Source organism: Poecile atricapillus, chromosome 6 (genome assembly GCF_030490865.1).
Source record: "Poecile atricapillus isolate bPoeAtr1 chromosome 6, bPoeAtr1.hap1, whole genome shotgun sequence".
NCBI lineage: Eukaryota > Metazoa > Chordata > Aves > Passeriformes > Paridae > Poecile > Poecile atricapillus.
In genome coordinates this window covers 23,349,573-23,369,176 of record NC_081254.1, presented here as the reverse complement: position 1 = coordinate 23,369,176, position 19,604 = coordinate 23,349,573, and the positions used below count along the sequence as shown (strand labels likewise).

The 19,604-nt window shown below is 35.8% G+C and overlaps 1 protein-coding gene across 1 annotated transcript in view; it reads right to left on the bottom strand.

Moving 5' to 3' along the window:
• The window catches only part of DNTT (DNA nucleotidylexotransferase), an 81,082-nt gene that overhangs the window by 20,467 nt on the left and 41,011 nt on the right, over positions 1-19,604 (bottom strand). Inside the window, exons 8-10 of the mRNA XM_058841619.1 lie at positions 8,819-8,921; positions 1,572-1,835; positions 52-135 (exon numbers count right to left, since the gene is read on the bottom strand). Coding sequence (XP_058697602.1) covers positions 52-135; positions 1,572-1,835; positions 8,819-8,921 — 451 coding nt within the window. The remainder of the gene's footprint in view (positions 1-51; positions 136-1,571; positions 1,836-8,818; positions 8,922-19,604) is intronic.

Here is a 19,604-nt window from a genome sequence, read left to right as displayed (position 1 = left end):
CACACTCTGAAATAAAAACACATTAGCTTTATTTCTGAGAAAAAACAGTACCTTTCTTCTGTCATATAATGCATGGTTATCCAATACCATCTTCCTTTCATGTGTAGCATATCTCCTCAGATCACGTCCAAATTGCTGTCAAAGATATAGCAAATATCAAACATATGCACAAACCATAATTTTTATCCTTTTCACTTTTTAACACCAAACCAAATAATAAACTAAGGAGTAAAAATAACCTCTATTAAAGGAATATAGTCTGATAAAATCAATCTGAAAGGAAATGTTTTGATAGGGAATCGTCCATCATTTCAGTCGGTTACTCTGAGAGCAGCTGGGCACTGTATAAGAAGGTAAACCCGTGATGGGCTCCCACAGTCTGCAGGTGAATTAGCTCAACAGGGAGCAGGAGCTCAGTGAGGCAGAGAAAAATGGAGTCATTGCCTACTCATCCAAAGGGCCTCACACTGTGTGTTTTTAGTGTAGACACCAATCTACAGAGTTGAGAGAAGGGCTTTTAAGTTGCCAAACACTTCCAGGATAAGGAAGGACCTCAAAGTCTGCAGAACTTAATCCAAAGTCCAAATAAATACATTTTGTTATCTCAAAAGAGGGACTGAAGTAACTCATAAGCTCTACAGGAGAGCACATCAATTTCAACATTTTGCCTGGTCTAAACCATCCTGGTTCCAATTAACCTGAGCAGAACAGATTGGCAAGGCACCAGTACTGCTTCCAGCACATCAAAAAGATAATTCAGAGCAGGCTCAGGAGATCTCCATTGTACCATGTAAACACTCCTGAAAAAATGAACATCAGAAGGCAAGCATGTAGAACAGATAGAAAAATAATTCTGCCTGGAGAGATTAATCATTTGAGTTTAGAGTTTGCATTAGGTAGAAATTTTTTTTTGAAAATAGTGTACTTTTTAATATTATGCCAGCTAACTAGTGTCTATTGTGAAAGTAGCCATCATTTAAAGTTTTCTTTTTAAAACATAAATCAAAATATATTTTATTCTAGTCCAAATCTAATGTCTAATTTTAATTTTTTTCCATTTTTTTACAATTTAAAAGAGTCAATTAAAATGCAACTGAAACAAAATATTTTATCTAATCCAAAAAGAAAGAAGTCAAATCATTTTCAGTTTCCTACAAAACAAATTAAGTTCCAATTCAGAACATCTCTTCCTCAAATGTTTAATTTCCTGTAAAATTATGTGACACTTTCCAAATTCTCTCTCTACTCAGTAACCATTTAAACTGCTTCTTAACAGAATCATGATGTAAAAAGACAACACAACTGACCAAAAACCTAGCTCTCCAGTTCATAAACCTAAACACTAAGCTTCAAGGAAAATAGGTCTTAACTCTCCTAGAGAGACATCCATAAATCTTAGTGATGAATTCATCAGCTCCAACCCATGATCAGGGGTGGATGACAGCATGAAATGTGATGTGTGGACATCAGGAATAGGTTTTTTTTAAAAAATCCATGAACTCTGAATAGTCCTGCAACAACAAAAATGTGTTTGCAATGCTTAGAAAACACATACTGTTGTGGTCACTTACCCTGGAGCCTGTCCAGCCTAACAGAGCGTATGCGTATTGTTCAAAGGGGGTTATCACCAGATCCACACGGATTGCCTTCCAGTCTTTGACTTCTGCCATTGCCAATTTTTCTGATGTGCTGCAAGTGCTGCTGTCTACTCTTGGCTGATACAATTTTAAAATTGCAAAACACTTCTGAAAATGATCCATGGCATCAACTTTTCTGCTTGGCAGCTGTTCCTTTACAAATGTTGATTCAACGATATCACAATAAAGGAGTAAGCCCTAAAGAGAAGATATTGTTCACATTGAATTGCTGAACCGGTTTTACTGTCATTCCAGAGTTTCTAGATAGTTGTCTTAAAAACTCATGTGAAATGTAATTTCAGTAAACAAGGAACTGTGCCAGGCCAAATCTGCGCTAAGGAGAGACATGAAAAAGCTTTAGATTTTGGAAAAATATTTGAGGGAAATCTGCAGTGGTAGATACCTGACAGTAGTGAGCTCCTGCCCTGTACTAAAGAGATAGTATTTGTAATTCTTCTCCCTCCTTTTCTCCTAAGCCTTTTTCTAGTTAACATCATCAGATATTTCTAAGTAAGGATTGATATGTTCCCATGTGGCAGACATCTAGAAAAAAAAGATTAGTCCAGTGCATAGTCTTGCTGACAGATTCCAAAGTGGAATATTCCACTTGGACTGTACCTGTTGCAAGAGATTTCCTTGTGACAAGGTCTGGAGTCTCCAGAGACACATAAGATCCCTGACCATGTTTTTTGCTCAGAGGGAATGCCCATTTCTTTAGATCCTTGGATCAATTATTGTTTCTGCTTTGAAATCACTCAAATGTTTATGCATTCTCCTTCCTCTGGATTAAGGGCTTTTTAAAATTGTGATGTTAAACTGAGAGAGTCTAGAAGTGGATTTATTTGATGGCTGTCAATTGTTAACTACAATGGTGTTGTAGTTTAGGAATGGCATTGTCCCATTTAATAGCCAGGCTAAAACCATTCCTCGTTTCCCCCTCCTCCCCACCCACAACTGAAAACACAAAAGCAAAGATCATGGACTAAGAACAATTTCCTGGAAACAGCAAAGAGGTGAGAAAACAAACAGTAACAGCAGCAATATTAATAACAAAAGGTATAAGACAAAGAAGCGATTTACATGTAAAATACCAGACCATTTCAACTACCACACTTCCTCCCATTGGAAGGAACATTCTTCTTCTAGGAAGAGAGAAAGTCCCTTTCCCCCATTCCTGTCAATGACAGAAAGTGGCATGGAATAACGTTAGGGTCTGGTCATGCCCCTTCCCTCTGATCTGGGCCAAAACCAAGACAAATAGTCTCCAGATAAGACCACTTAACGTCCCAGGTGACAATGAACTGATTTTTGGAAAAACACCTCAGTATTAAAAAACAGATTTTGATTATTTCTTTTATTTAGTGCAGGTGAGGCAACTTTGCATGACAATATCTTAAATGCCTTGAGTATTAAGTATATATATAGATACATTACCATGTATATATATATATATTTATGTGTATATATATTACTATATATTACTATATAGTAATACTATATAATTACTATATAGTAATACTATATATTACTATATAGTAATACTATATAGTAATTACTATATAGTATTACTATATAGTAATCTTTAGTAAAGAGGGAAGGGGCATGACCAGACCCTATAGTAATTACCATGTATATATATATATTTATGTGTATATATATTACTATATATTACTATATAGTAATACAACTACTTTTATCACTCAGAGCTATAGTTCTGGCATAAAAAAAAAAAAAAAACATAACAAAAACGCTTAACAAGATATGATTTCCATGAAGAGACTCTGATAGGTATTATTACAATTTTAGCCTCCAGTTTTTGTTGATGATAGTTCCAAATTAACAATCCAATTATTTTACTGGAAATCAGTTACAGGCTTTTTAGTGGGTCAATGAGTCATCCTTTTCAATGATAACTATTTTATTTGAATTGTCATTCTTTCACTTGTTAGGAATTTTTCCTTATTATGATGATTTATACTGAGAATATGAGAAAACTCCTTATATAACTTTTTATCTTGGATTACTAGTTTCCATGTCTGCTGATTTTAAAATGCTTAAATTTAGCAGGTGCTCTGTAACATCTATCTTTAAAACAGCAATTTTTTCTTAATTTTACCCCAATGTCATGAGGCACTGATGCTTGCTCTTTCCAAATATAGACTCAAAACAGCTGTTGAATGTTAATGCATAACTGCTTATTTTCCTGCTCTTTTTTGATGAAACTATCCTCCCTTCAGGTTAATTTTGTTGTTTTTAATGCTAATAAAAATAATTTTAATATCATAAATCATTGACCATTAATGTGATGACTTCACACTTCGATTAAGCACCAATATTCCTCCCACTTTCTATAAAAATCTGTTATCTACTTCGCAGTACTTTCTCATCTTTTCTTCATTTTTCTTTTTGCTCTTGGAGATTTGGGAGACTACATAGTATATACCAGAAGTCAGGGTATCACCATTAAATAGGAGCCAAAGCCTAGGTCATATGCATTGGGATAGTGTTTCCAAATAACCTGGTATAATTAGACGTCACCATCACCCCAAGAAGTAAAGGTGAAATGGCACTTAGGCACACTTGGAAAAAGCATTGCCTGAAGGGGCAGTCAGCTGTGAAGATTGTGTGAAGTTCTGGCCACTTCTAGCTGCAGCCTTCTCATTACTCCATGCCCGGGAATCTGCAGTTCTTTGCACATTTCAGATTGATCTATACAGCATCATAAAGTGCTGTAGGTCTTGTTTACACAATCAACTTTTAAAGTGGGCACTTTAATTTCTCAAATTTACAACACCATCAAAACTAAATGCATTTTTAGGACAGTTATGTTAAGACCCTCAACAATTTTCCATTTTTAGAATGACTGCACAATTTTACTTAAATATGCTGAGTGCTGGCACATCAATAGCATTGATATTGGAGTAAATCCATGTTCAAACTGAGGAAAAGTACAACTTCTTAGAAAACTATTAAATCAATCACTGAAAAATCCATCAAATATGGTCACTAGCATTCTCAGTCATTTTTAATGAAATGGAATCCTATTCTATATCTTTAGTATTACATGCTGTCATTATTTGTAATTGTTGCTAGCTGGATTAATTCTATTAAAGTTAAGTAGGGTCATTTTATGTCATCTGAAAATGTAGTCCAATATATTCTTCTGAAATGTATATTTTGTTGCTCTAAATTTGCTTCTGAGATAGTTTAATAAAGAGAAATTTGGGTTCTTTTTTTTTCAGTGAAATTCCTATATCTAACCCAAAATAGGATGTAGTATGTTAATTTGGAAAAATCTCAACCTAGATGAGACAGATGGAATTCTATAAAGCTAAATAGGAATAAAGGAATACAAGAATAAATAAAGGAAGAACTAAAGGAACTGATGCCTGGGAGAAGTCAGGCCTTGTAGGATAAGAAATCATTAGAAAATGGCACCAAAGGTTTGATCAGCAATGCAAAACTCGGCAGCTGCTGCATAATCATGCAGCTGCCTTGGTCCCTTTTTCATCTTGAAGTGCCCTGTGTGTTGGAATGATCCATTTCTGAGCGTGTCTGGAGCAGCCAGGCTTTGACAGCAATGGACAGGTCAGCACTGGAATCCATGAATGAAGGTGTTTACTGCTCTATGCCATGAGCTCTGCACTGCTGAGCAACATAAAGAGACAGACAGGGACTTACGAGTACCTACTCACCCACATACAGCTATACCACACACCCCAGAAAGATTACACGTCTTAAGAAATGCCACTATTGCCTGGATCTTCACTTGGAACATAGCAGGAAATTCAACACTACGGCCTACTTTATACAATAACCTCACAAGCAGGATAATCAGATTCAGCCCTATACTCTCTCTAAAGAAATTTAAGTCAAGATCTCTCATGTTCAGGGCTCTAACCATCTTGCAATAATCTATTTTAGGTAAGAATTTCCTCATCTATGTCAGAATGAAACAAAAAAAAATCATAATGCATTGCAAAGAAAGCTGAGACAATGTGTTCACAAAGGAGCTCTGCATCCTTATGCACTCTTTCATCTGAAGCAAAAGGTTCTTTCCTCTGGCTTCTTAATCATTTCTGTGTCTTGTCTTAGAAACAGGTTTTGTTGCTGGCAAAATCCAGCACTGTCACTTAATAATGAATGTGTGGCTTTCCTGTGAACCCTGTTTCCAAAAATCTGTTTCCAGCAAAAGAAGAAATATTACTTGCTCCTCACCTCTTTAATGGGACATCAAACCATTCCCTTCCTGATCACCTCATCAAGGGTGAATACTAGAGTTTAAATCAGACCAGTAATATATTAAAATAGGTAAGCACAGGCAGGCACCTCCATCACTCATTTTCCTAAAGCCGAAAGAAAAATGCAACATTAAACTTACATGATTACAAAGGGGAAAACCAAAGAGTGCAGGAGTGCCTGTAGTAGCAGTATCTCTTCCATTGCTGAAAGTATGTTTATAACAGGAACACAACTAAATATAGCTACATAGGTTTTCAGCAAAAAAATGAAAGCATTTTTTCGCAGTATGTGAATGAAGCTACATCGACACAGATGGCTGAGCCTGTTTGCCCACAGACTTTCCAGCTCTAACCCACAGAAGTAATTTCCTACTTTCTTTATGAGGCTTTTTGGAACCATTAAGACCATAACCTGTATACTGCATCACAGCTTTTCCATTTTGCCACTCTGCTTTGAAGACTTTGTGTTCTCTGTTCCTCAGCCCGTTCATCCCTGGTGATGCTGCATGAAAGAGCACGATGGTGCTGATTTAGCTACTTCATTTTCAGCAGCTTTCAATGGAAGGATCTTGGAACACAAAACTTTTCAGATAAGAAAAAGGCCCTTTAAACTATTTAAAGCTGTGGTCCATAATTTAGAAGTTAAACATTGTGGAATCTTTCACTCTGAGCTGTCAAAGGAAGTCAACATCATGACCTCTGTGATGTACATCGATTAATTTGGGCTTAGAAGCAGTAGCACAAAAGTGGCAAGCTGTGAAGCAGACTACTACAAAAAGTTAAAAAGTGCTTTATTTGGGTTTTTTTCCTGTCCTCCCCTCTCCCTTAGAAATCAAAGATAATAAAAAGGCAGGAGGTGTATAAATCCCCTCTTTCTTTTTTGCATTTTGATTTTGCTGGCAGCTTGTTTTTCAGTAGTGCCAGTAAAAGCCTCTATATTACAAATGCCACAGTAGACAGGTAGTGTAACTAGTAGTATAAACCATGAAAAATCTAGAGGACAAACAGAACACAGGAAACAATTTTCCATAGATTTAAACTATACCCAGCTTCTTTGGGTTTGGTTTCTATGCCATTGTGCTTGTGACATGTTCTTCATGTTGGGATTTTTAGAGGAACCTTAATCCTTTTATCAAACTCTTGGCCACCCTTGACCTCCCATACTCTGCCCACACTCCTTCCTGCCAAATAACCCCCTTAACAAGAAAATCAGTAAGAACAATTAATTTTCAATTTCTTTCCTTTCAATTCCTTTTAATGCAAGCAGCTCAAAGTGAACTGAAAAACTCCAATACTTGTCAGACTTCTCAGATCACAGCCATTTTTCTCAGTAATGTAAGTGGAAAAGAAAGAGTGAGAGGCTGCACTCAGGGCAGGCCTTGGTCTGTTGCCACTTTTCCCTTCTGCTCTACTATAATAAACATGATTTTGGGAGGATCCATATATGGTTTCCTAGGATTCAAGTGTATGTAAGAAAGGAAAAAGACACCTTCTAATAAGAAAGGCAACTTTTCTCATAGTAAAGAGAATATAATAACCATGAAAGAACTTTTACATTAATAATAAAATGATAAAAATAGAGTATTTCCTCAGCATTCATTAATTGTCATGGCTTCATTGCTTTTGACTAAATAGTACCTGCTATCAATCTACTCCAACACATACAGCTTCCACAGAGAAATGAGAAAAATCTAAAAAATTAATAATAGTCTGTTAACACTTCAAAGACCAAAAATCAACTGGAAGAGGAATTCAGCTAATGTTGCATTTTACCAGGAAAAAAAAAACAAGTTTGAAGCCCTTCCATTAAAACCAGCCAGAAGATTTTGACCACCTTGAAACAGATAACTTCATACCGTCACATAAGCTTTTCTGCAGTTGGATGTTTTGATCTTTCATGTGTTAACCCATTATACGTTAATTAAAGTATGCAGCTCAAGAACCAATTCAAAAGAATTCTCTGCAGCCTGTCTGCACTGAAAGCTAACTTGACTTAGCAGGAGGCACTTGGCAATTCACCTCAGGGTGTTGGCCTTTTACTTGTTGAAATGTACTCCATTTCTTTGAACAGTGCTAGTAGTAAATGTTGAAAAATAATTCAGCTGGCTAGAAAAGTAGAAGAAAAACAAAATGTTTTTTTCCCCAACACAGTGTATTTTCCTGACCAGGAATATTTTAGCTACCTGCACCTGTTATAACTGAGACACTTCCAACTTTAAAGCTGCTGGAAACTGAAGAGCTGGATAGAAAAACAAACAAACAAACAAACAACCCAAAACAAAAAAAAGCCCAACAAAACAACCAGAAATCCATCACTTAGATGAGCAATTCCTCCATGAAATGACACAATCATCTAGCAGTTTGAGTTGGAAAGGACCTTGAAGATGTGTGCATTCTTCCAAACACAAACATCATGGAAAATAACATCAATTTTTCAGTATTTCAGTGGAAGCTGGGAAAATTGCTAATTAATGGACTGAAAGGAAGCCAGAATTCCAGAGCTTTGGTGCCTACGTTTCAGACTTGCTCACTGCCCACCATGAGGTCACCCAAATCCACCACACTTAAAGCTGTATCTCCCTGGAGCAGCTTCCCCTGGGAAAACCTCAAGGAAAAATTTAAAAAAGAGACAGTTTTTCCAAAGTATAACAATTTTCTCTCAAGTTCTACCTAGCTTGATTTCTCACCTCTGACTAGCTGCGTATTCTTAGGGTAAGATACTACAGAATGTGTGTGCGCTTCTGATATAACCATCAGCTTTAGCATTTGGAGCTCAAGGATGCACCTAGATCATCACAGTTAGTAACAAATAGAGCAATATCCTGCTCCAAAATATTGCAGTCAGCTTTAAAAAGGAGTATGACATTCTTTAAGTGGTATATAGGCTTAATTCAGTGGAATTAGAACACGTCTTTTGGCCAAGTGTTTTTTCGTTCATACCTCCTTCTTCCATAAGTCAATAACTTTATGCAGAAGTTCATCATCTTCTCTTGGTCCTGGATTGGTGATCAAAAAATCTATGTCATGTCCAATACTCTTACCCCTAGAATGAAAAAATAACAAGGACATTAAGAGTTCGGTTCCTGTTGAATTTCGCTCTGTTTTCAAAGAAAGGATTTTTGCTGCATTATATAAAAATTTTGCAGAATAAAGTGATAGCAATGTTGCTTAAAGCATAACCAAAATGGAATCTTTTATTTCTATTATGGAGTCTCTTGGTGTTCTTTGTAAAACAATATTTACCACTTTTGATCTATGTCCTATGTTTTTCAACTAGATACTACAGATGCATTTTCAGATGTTAAATCTCTCTCTTTCTTCCCCTTAAGTCCCAGAAAGGAAGATTTCAGTCATCTTTGGATTAAAAAAAAAAACATAATCAAAATACTATGTTACATATTATGAATCCAGTGCAGTAACAGCAGATAAAATTGTCAAACTATCAGATTTTCTTTCCTTTTGATGGACATTTTAATGTACAAAACTGTGATTATGAACATTTTTATTGTTTCTTTTAACAGCAGATATAAATCCCTTGACTATTTTGCATTTCTTTTAAATATAACAATTTTTTACAAAGATCAAGATTGACTTTTTTTTAGGACAGTTTATCCATAATGTGACTAAAGCTTGCTCATTACATGCACTAAGAATTTCCTAATTAAATCCATGTGCACAAAATTTAATTGCAAATGTTCTTAATGAAAAATTATGTCATAACCTCTTGGTTTTTTCTGTTTAAGTCTAAGCATTCAGCTTGCCTTTCATCTACTTTCCAGAGGCGCTAAACCTAAACCTGATTAAGACATAGCTACCATTGGAAAACAGACAAAAGCATGTTATTGGAATGTTTCCCTTCAGAATTATAAAATGTTTAAGAATACATGAAAATTTTTCTCACATTGCAATTCATCTATTGGTCTCAGTAATACAACAGGAACTCCATTCACATTTACTGAGTGCAATCAGTCCAGCCTAAGGAGAAATGAGCAGAGATATTTCTGCAACGAGAATAATTCTTCTTTATGGAGTTGGTGGAGTAAGCACCCAAAATCTGGAGTAGTGACACTTACATGTAGCACATCTCCAAATGTTTTCCATGTGTTTATGGGAAAAGTCTGCTTCTGCTGATGTTCACAAGGGTATGTGATGTTATAGCTCAGGAGGGTTTCAGTCAACACTCTGTCAAGCAGAGAACTTGTGAACTGCTATTCAAGCAATGAAAATAAAACTGTGTGACCCAAAATATATATTTTTTTTTTCATTGATTAATTTATTCTCTTAAAATAATGCCTAAAACTGAACCTGGTTCCTTAAACTTGGAAATTTGTAGGAACAGAACTGATAGGCAGACTTGTCTATTGCCGTTTGTGTGACAGGAAGCAATCTAACTGACAGATAGTTGAACAGCATTAGCACAAAGTTGTAAGAAGATGAAAGTCTGGGTTTTGCATTTGACAAGCAGTCTAACTCACTATAATGCAACTATTGTGCCATGTCTGCAGCAAAGTCAAAATTCCTTAAACAGGTGGAAATTATTTCAAAAGAGGTTTCAAACAAAGCATCAGTCTAGGCTTAGAAACTGAACAGCAATTCAAACTTAAGAAGTTAGAAAATATTTAGTATTACATGTAACACTGAGTTATTTTGTAGGATGCCATTCATTATCTCTAAAATTACAATAATAATTCAAAGCTCTTACATAGCACTTTTTATTAACCTGATTCAAAATATTTTTTCAAACGGAAGGAATTTACCATTCCTTTCTTAGAGATGCAGAGTGGCATAAGAATATTTGCTTAAAATTATTTTTTAAAGAAATCAAAAGAAGAAACTGGAAGCTGATGGAATTGGGAGCTGATTCCCAGTGCTTCCTCAACATGTACATAGTTTAGTTTAACAACATCTACAAAATCCTGCATCAATCAAGCCATAAAATCACAGGAAATCCAAGGTGCTTCATTGGCCCTCTACTTCCCAAACAGAGAGCATTTATTGAAATGTTCTCAGGGGCTTTTTCTGGGGTGAAATTAGAGAGTTTAAATCTCATATTAGCACACAATATCAGTTTTTGTCAGAGTTAGATTTCAGATCCTTTCTGACTCATTCACAATGGACGAATTTCTGCTGAAATTGTTAAGCTGTTAGTGAGATATTTAGTCTAATTGCCACCACCACTCTTTACTAAACACTGTATTTCAGCCTAGAAAAATGTATTATTTTCTGTAAAACAGAAAAACAATGTAGTTAATTAAAAAGATGCATAATATATATTGTTCACAGCTTGTAAATCATGCAAAAAGGTGCAGCAAGGAATACATGGATTCAGATCATCATTCTACTGAAGCTGAAGGTGGCCAATAATTTCAGTAGAGTAGGGTTTTTCACATAAACATACGTATATGTATTTGTGTGTGCATACATACAAGCATACAATCATGGGTACTCATAAAAAGTTACATAAGGGGCCAAGTTATTTGTAATTCACTGGCTGTTAAATAGAAAATATAGTGCCAGAGCTTGGTACAGGGAGTAGAGTCTTAAGAGTTTTCCTCACTAGAAAGGCATCCTAGTCAGTATGCTCCCTCTGGATCTACAGATCTCCCATTTAATATCTCAGGGTGGCATAAACCCATCTGAGCTCATGTTTTTAGCACACTAATGAATGATGGGAAATGCAACGATTTGATTCTGGCATACCACAGTTTATGTACTCTAATCACAAAGACTTTATATAAAGTGTGGTACTTCTTTTAAAATAAGAAGAGCTGCAATGACATTTTAATAAAAATAATATACACCCTCTTAACATGTATGAGAATTGCACAGAACTTGTCTATTTTCTCGACCTCCTATGAGATTGCAGTGATAATCTGTCTAGTTTCTGCATTCTACCTGGGCATAAGCAGGACCTGGAAAATTATTTGGTTATACCTGGAATTGCTGAAGCTCTGGTGAACCAGGAGCACAGATGTACCCCAGGAGCAAAGTAATCATGAACAGAGCTGGGGAGTTCAGGTTTCTGAAGCTTTGAACAGGAAAATATTCAAGTTCTGGATTTCCTATTTAGATCCACTTACATCTTTTTCTTCTCTTCAAATTTAAACCTAAATCTTTGCTGGGCTGAAGCTATAAGAAAACCAGCACCTTAAAGAATAGAAAGTGCAGCTCCCCTTCTGTTCTAATAATTTATTCAAGCCTGAAGACAATAAAAGGCAGTGCACAATTAATTGTGTTCATTCCTTGGCTGACTAAGCTTGCATAAAGCCTGTAAATATTTCTTAGCAGTCAATTAACTACCTTTACAGTTGTTGGAATTATCTTTCTTGCTGTTATTAGATTCCAAGTCATCAAATACAACTATCATTATGGCTAAAGCTTAAAGATATGAATGTATGGAAAATGATAATCATAGTCTTAATCTACAATGGCAACGCCTGCGTGATTAGACATTTAATAGCTGTATGTGTGCAGAATATTTTGAGATACTGGAATAGTACATAATGGGTAAGACACATCAATGGTGATTCTGATAAAATTATTTTAGCTGAGGAAAGATGGACTGACATTTCCCTACTACTCACATAACTTCACTATTGGATGAGAAAAATTGCTTCCAAATTTAAAACCTTAAACACTACACTAGATTTGTCTTTGGGTTACTTGGGCTGTTTGGAAATGGGTTCCTGTGATGTCCTGCTTAAGAGACTACATTTTTCTGGTTTCAGAGATTCACACTTCATTCAGAGTGAGATTACAATAGTTTTTGCAAATCCTTCTCCATCTCTTAGTTCACTTCTGTGTGAAAACTGTTCTCCAGTTAAGCAATTTACGTCAGATCTGTCCTTGTCAGCTAAATAACAAATAATTTGCCTGACTTTGGAATAAAAATGGAAAAGCAACTAGGAATTTTGGACCAGGAATCCAATGTAGTACCATGCATTCCAGAACAGTCTAAAATACTATTTCTTCACAGCTGCCATATTGTGTAATTCAACTGATTCTCAAAACCATCTTAAGAAGGGCACTTCACTCTCTTTGTGAAAGATTGCACTTAATATTCAGAAGAAAAAGATTTTCCATTGCTGCTCTGAAAGGCCATCAGCAATTACTGTGTCCCACTTATTCTGCAGTCTCAGAATGTGGACTGGAGACAAGCTGGAGAACTAGAGTTTCTATCTCTCAAAAAACACAGAAGGAAAATTTCCGAATAATTTTTTGGAATTTGTTGTAGTTGTGAGGATTTTTGGTTTGGTTTTAGGGGTTTTTTGTGTTTTAAGAGTCACAGCATAGCCACAACTACATTTACTAAGCAAATACTACCTATTCCTTAATCAGAGAAAATTCTTGTTGGCATGATAAAATTGAAAGTGTTGAACAAATTCCAATGTGTGTTAAATACTTCAGTATTTACACGAGCACTCTGAACTTTACACATGAGAACACGGCCACAGATGATCAGAAACACAAATTGTTTGCACAAAGTCAAGCATATATATTTAAGAACCTGTTAGACTAACAACTAACAGGTGCCTATTTCCAGTGTCTGATCAACTATAATGAATACTAAAGAAGCATAAATGTTGTGGGATTCCTGGAATTCGGCAAATTAATTGCATATAATTAATTACATTATAAATCTTCAAACCATACACTCATTTAATGGTAAAAAATATAGCACAATGAAGTGGGTGCAAATAATGGTGAACATAAATAGATTTGAAATAGGTATTTTGAGCTTCTTTCTATGCAACTGAACTTTTTATTCCTGTCAAAATTGTGAAAAAATAATAATCATGGAGGAAGACATGAACTCTCAAATACTGGGTGTTGGCTAATGTTCCAGGCTAATCTGTTTGGGGAAACTGGATTGTATTTACTAAAGCAGTACATTTATGATAATATTCAGATGCCAATCAATATTTTAGCCCTGACATTTGCAGCCTATACACTGAATAAGAAAAACCCTATAACTCTTAAATATGTTATGTAGAGCAATTCTATCAGGAAAGACGGTGAAAAAAATCAGTCTATCAGGAATTGCTATCAGGAATATAGCCAATATTCACCATAAAACTGGAAAGATTTTTTTACTCATCTCTTTCCTGAGCATTTTGTTATATAGTTGTGTTTTGACAGAGAAAGCTAGGAAAATCAGTAAAAGTCATCTCAGACCTGTACTACCAGGAGTGGGCCTTAGACAGCATGTGGAGAGTCTGTACAGAATATCACAGGATTTAATTCTCCCTTCCTTCCAGAGAGCTCAGATTAAAAGCAATCCAGCTGAAATGCATTTGTATAGCAAGCTGCATGCTAGCTAAGATGCTGGAAGTTGATATATGAAATGACAAGCCTTTTATTTGTTGAAGGAAATATGGGAATTCATTATATGTTAAATTAAGCGTCATCTTCTCTGCATTCTTCTTTTGGGAAATGGAGGGAGGACAGCTTCTAGACAGACATCCCCAAATGATTTGAAAATATATATGAGGACATTTGAAGATTTTCTTGAATATAGATGAGTAATATGCATAAACATCTAAGAAGAACAAATGCAATTGCTGAAGTGATGATTGTGTGGGAATGGAAAAGGAATTAAATGTTGCAGAAGGTTACATATAGCTGAAGAAATTAAAATACTGTAATATAGCACAATGATATTTTTTTGATTTGTTGATTTTTTGAGCAGTGAAAAGAACACTTGAATAAGTAGCAGAATCACTTATTTTAGAAACAGCAAACAAATAATTTATAAGTACCATAAAATGCATGTTCCTGAGAGGGAACCCCAGTAGCCTTAGTGTTCATGCCCAGTAAAACATGCAATTACAGCTCCAATGGAACATGCACACATATGTACACAGAGTAGATCTTCTTTTGTAAACAATTCTTTCTTTCTGTCTCTTCTGATATCAGTGCTATATTTTTACTCTTGGGAGGCATCCTCTGTGCTGGGTGTCATGTAACTCCCACTGTAAAAGCAGCATAGAATTATTGTTTGACATCAGTTGAGTTTGACCAAATAGAAGTGGCACAGGAATTCTGTCCAATAACTGCAGTCCTGATTAAGTTATTTCTACAACCTATCTCCAACTAACATGTGCCTTTCAGGAAAAGGAACATACATTAAATTCCAAATCCCAGGTAGCCTGCATGCCAGTGGATTTGCTTATTAAGCAGTCTTTGCTGAGACATTGAACAGGGGATAGACAATTTCTTACAACCAGATATTAAAATAATTCTGAGATACTGTCAGTCAAACTACGAAGAACTGCAGATTTTCTTTGTAAACCCCTCATAAAGAGAAAAAACATTCTTTAAGCTTGAAGTACATGAATGTGACAGTGCTACAACTATTACATGGAAAGTAAAATCCTGTCTGTTTGACAGAAGAAGAATTCTACCAATTGCAAGAGCTACAGAATAATTCTTGGCTCTGATGCTACAGATTTTCAAAACCTTATTACATAGTGTTCAGATATAAACTACTAGAGTTTTAATGAAATAAAAAGCACTGGTCTACAAAATAGACCAATAAGTAAAATTCCCTGAATATTTTGCCTAAAGAGAATTTACTGGATTCAGAATTTAATCACAAGTTTATTATTCCAGTACATTTTTTCCCCCAATCTTTTTTCAGATCTGAAATCTGGACCCAGAGTAAGTGGCTTTATTGACTCAGAAGGACATTAACCTTTGCTACTTATACAATTAGTACACTGACAGGAAATGAGCAGAGTCAGATCTGTGCAAGGGTTCCTGAAACACTGATTTCATGCTGAAGGCGCTTGTTAAATGGAAGAAATGGTTATATTTGCACCTTGGTTGTTTCATTTGCAACAGGAACTGGGTAATAGTTAAAAGTTAGAAAGTTATTTTGTTTGTGACAGAAAGTGTCTTCCAAATTCCAGTAAAATGCTGTAACATTTATTTGAAGTTATTCCCTCAGAAACTCCCAATTACATATTCTGACAAATAGATGTTCTGACAGATTGTGACTGTAGAGAGTATTAACAGCCTAAACAGCAGCATAATACTGGGCCAGCCCATTGCTGGCATAAATGACCAGCTAAGCACTGTACACCACATCTAAGTTGTTCTTCAAATTACTTCCAGCTTTAGCTCAGGAATTTTCCTTAATATTCAGGTCAGCTCCACATTTCCAAAACAACATTTAGATTCAACAGTGTCAATGCCATGGTGGTTCACACACATATAGAGTAGGTAGCAAGAAGATAAATGCTCACTGAAGTGCAAAAGCAGCTCAACCAAACAATCCAAAAACACCGACACGGAGAAAGCAGAGACAGCAGAATACAAAATGTAAGTGATGGCAAGCCTGACTCACATTGTGTAGGGACCACTTTGTCAGCTGAGGGAGAGGGGAAGAGGGAACATTCAGCCAGAATAAACCAGGGGCTCTCAAACATGCCAAACTCTGGCACCAGCTTCATTTGTTCTATCAGTTCTTGAGCTCCACCTTAAACATGACAAGGACATAAGACCAAAGAGGATGCCTAAAGCAAGATGTCATTTTGCAGTTCATCAAACTAGACAGAAGGCTTATCTATACTGTTTATCACGTGAAGCCATATTAGGCTTCCCTATGGAGTTTTATGAGCCACAGATCACTCTGATTCCAGAACTAAAACTCATGAAAGCCTTTCAGTGCAGGACAGGGTAGTACACAGGAAGACAAAGCTGTAGAGATTACCAGGTTACTTTATGCAAAATAACAATTACTAGATGACAATTTTGAGTATGGTTATTAAAAAATAATAACCAAGAAGATTCCTTCCCATCTCAACACTGCAAGTATCTATGGCAGCTGTTTGCTATACCTCCTGATTCAGTGAATGCCAAAGTCAGAACCTGCTTTTCAGCAATAAAATAACATGCCTGAAGTAATGAGGAGAACAATAAACCAAGATCTGATCAGGGCTCTGTACAAGGTAGATATGGGTTGGGCTTTTTCAGATAATTTCTGCTCTCCTGGTTGTTATTTGAATTAGATCCTAATTGCCTTTGAAGGCAGTTTGACACTAGTGGTCCCCAGTCAGGGTCAAAATTAATTCTCTTTTCTTTCTAATGCTACAGAGGTGGTAAGGTACAAAAAAAAACAACCTGTGGAGATGAAAAGTGGCAGTGTGGGAAGATACTTGTGCTAACATTTTATAACTGGTCTCTGAGTTCAAGACCCAGCCTTGCAGTCACCCTACTACACTTAGTTTGCACCAGCTGATAAAAAGTTTGAGCTGAATATTTCCATAATTCTAAATCCAAACTGAGAGAGTTTTTATTCTATATCAAAGGAAATTCTGGAATTCCTGCCCCTTGAGGGCTAATTCTTCCCTGATTGTACATTACAGGGCTCTTCTGGGGCATAGTTCATATCTGTAAGATGGTTTAATAGGATGGTGAATAATGTCGAAAATAACAGTAATCTAATTCAATCAACTGAAATAAATTCTGCCACTAGCAAAGACAATTAAAATTAAAACTGAAATAATGATATATTTAACTGAAAAGATTCCATACGGTTATGAGAACTACCCTGATTCATTTTGAGGGAATTTGTGGGTAAAAAAAATTGCTGTCATAGCTTTGTCTGCAGAATTACTTTTCCCATTAACTTAAGAATAGAATTATTTAGGTTACACTGTCTCTGAAATAAAAACATAGTGAAAACTGAGAACTGCTCCCCTGAGCAGTAATAAATCAGGCTTTTACAAAGCTTTGAATTGCCAAAGGTAGCATATAGTAGCTTCTTCACCCAGCCAAGTAATTCAACATAAACCTAGCTGAACTATGTAAGTATTTGGCAAAGATTCACAGGTATTTTCTCTGGAAAAAGTGCTTGAGGGTGGACACTTCATTAAAATGCTATTTTTCTTGCCCAGTGTAACAGTAATTCTAATTCATTGGAGGCAGAACCCATTTTCCATGATTGTGGAACATATTTATTTAATTTTTGAAGTTAATCCAACTCTCCAATGAAGCAGCATTGGGAAAAATCCTTTCCCTTTAGGATCAGAAACCTTATTAGACAGCACAGGCGAATACAGCTTTAATATAGAATACACAACACAAGCATTTTTGGTTTCTCATTTATTCAGCAGGATAGCGCTGCTATTGTGCATCAGTAGCTTCTGTTCAAGAAATTTTTTAGGGAAAGACGTAACAATGGAGAGAATGAATTACTTAAAAGATCTTTTTGTATCAAGTCAGGAGAAAGGAGGATTACCTGCTGCAGCAGAAGGGACCACATCACTGGTTATTTCTACAGGTTTTGTTCTGAGGGTAAAAGTCACTGAAGTGAAGAGAACCAGTGAAAAACCTGTGCAATAGCTCTTAAATTTACTTGAAACGTAATTTCACCCTTGGTGAGTACATTGCCTCAAAAAAAGGTAGTAATGCATGGTACTCACCTTGTCTCATTAAATGCACTTTCAAAGACCAAAGTATGTCATGCTATGCTTGACTGTATGTTTTATGACCCAAAAGAAACTTCAACATTTCTCAGAGTACAAGACACTCAGGTGTTCGTCTTCATGTCATGATAATAAGTTTTGCTTTAACAGGTACTTAATTTAATGCAATAAAATAAAAATACTAGAAAACAGTTATTCAGCTGAGGAACTTAAATGATCAGTGTAGCTAAACTTAGAGCTATTCACTGATCTTAGAAATCTCTCTTAATTTCTTTGCATTTTAATGAATTATTTAATGTATTAAACATATGTGATGCAAAACTCTGAAAATATTTCCCTGCCCTGTGAAAACAATGAATGGTGAATGGTGTGTTTATATATTGCCCTCTATGTACCTTTAGCCCAATGGTTATTTCAAAGCATATTTGGTTTAAAATACAATTGTATAAGGATTCTCTTATACACTAGCATCTAGGAAAACCGTAGCCATGGAACAACATAAAAATCTGAATGGAACTCAAAATTTGAAGAACTGATAAAAAAAATTGAGAACAAACAAAAATATTAAAAACAAAATGATTCACCTATTTTTGTATGCATTATCTTGAGGACGACCATCTGTTATTCACATGCTGAAACTACTTCTCTCCAGCCTTAACTTCTGATTTGTTAAAAATAATTTCTGTTAAAAACAGTTGCAAAATTGTATTTCAACCAAATTTGTTGTACACTGTTAAAATAGTTCATAAGGTTGTCTTCCACCAGTCTGGTTTCTACTAAGACAACAAAATACGATAATGGCCAATGTAAGAATTTAGTCACCTACTTATTATTTAGAAAGTATGGCTCCCTCTAGGGATTGTAATGGTTGCACAGCCTGGATGGTGCTGTTCTCTCTTTCACAGAATGGGTCAGGCTGGAGGGGTCAAACAACGACCAATGACCTGTGGGTCATCTGGTCCAACCTCCCTGCTCAAGCAGGGTCATCCCAGAGCACTTTACAGAGGACTGCATCCAGATGGTTCTTAAATATCTCCTGTGAGGAAGACTCCACAGCCTCTCTGGGCAATCTTTTCCAGTGCACAGCCACTCACACAAGTAAGAAGTTCTTCCTCTATGGGAAGAACATATTTGTCTTCCTTCCATGACATTGATGCCCAAGCATGGCTGTCACCAATTATACTTTGATGCTGGCTTGCAGACAAGATAACTTTTTTTTGTTAACAGCTTTAGCCTCTCTGAATCCTCTATTTGGAGTAAATTCACTATTCCACCAAGCAAAACAAAACTATGCT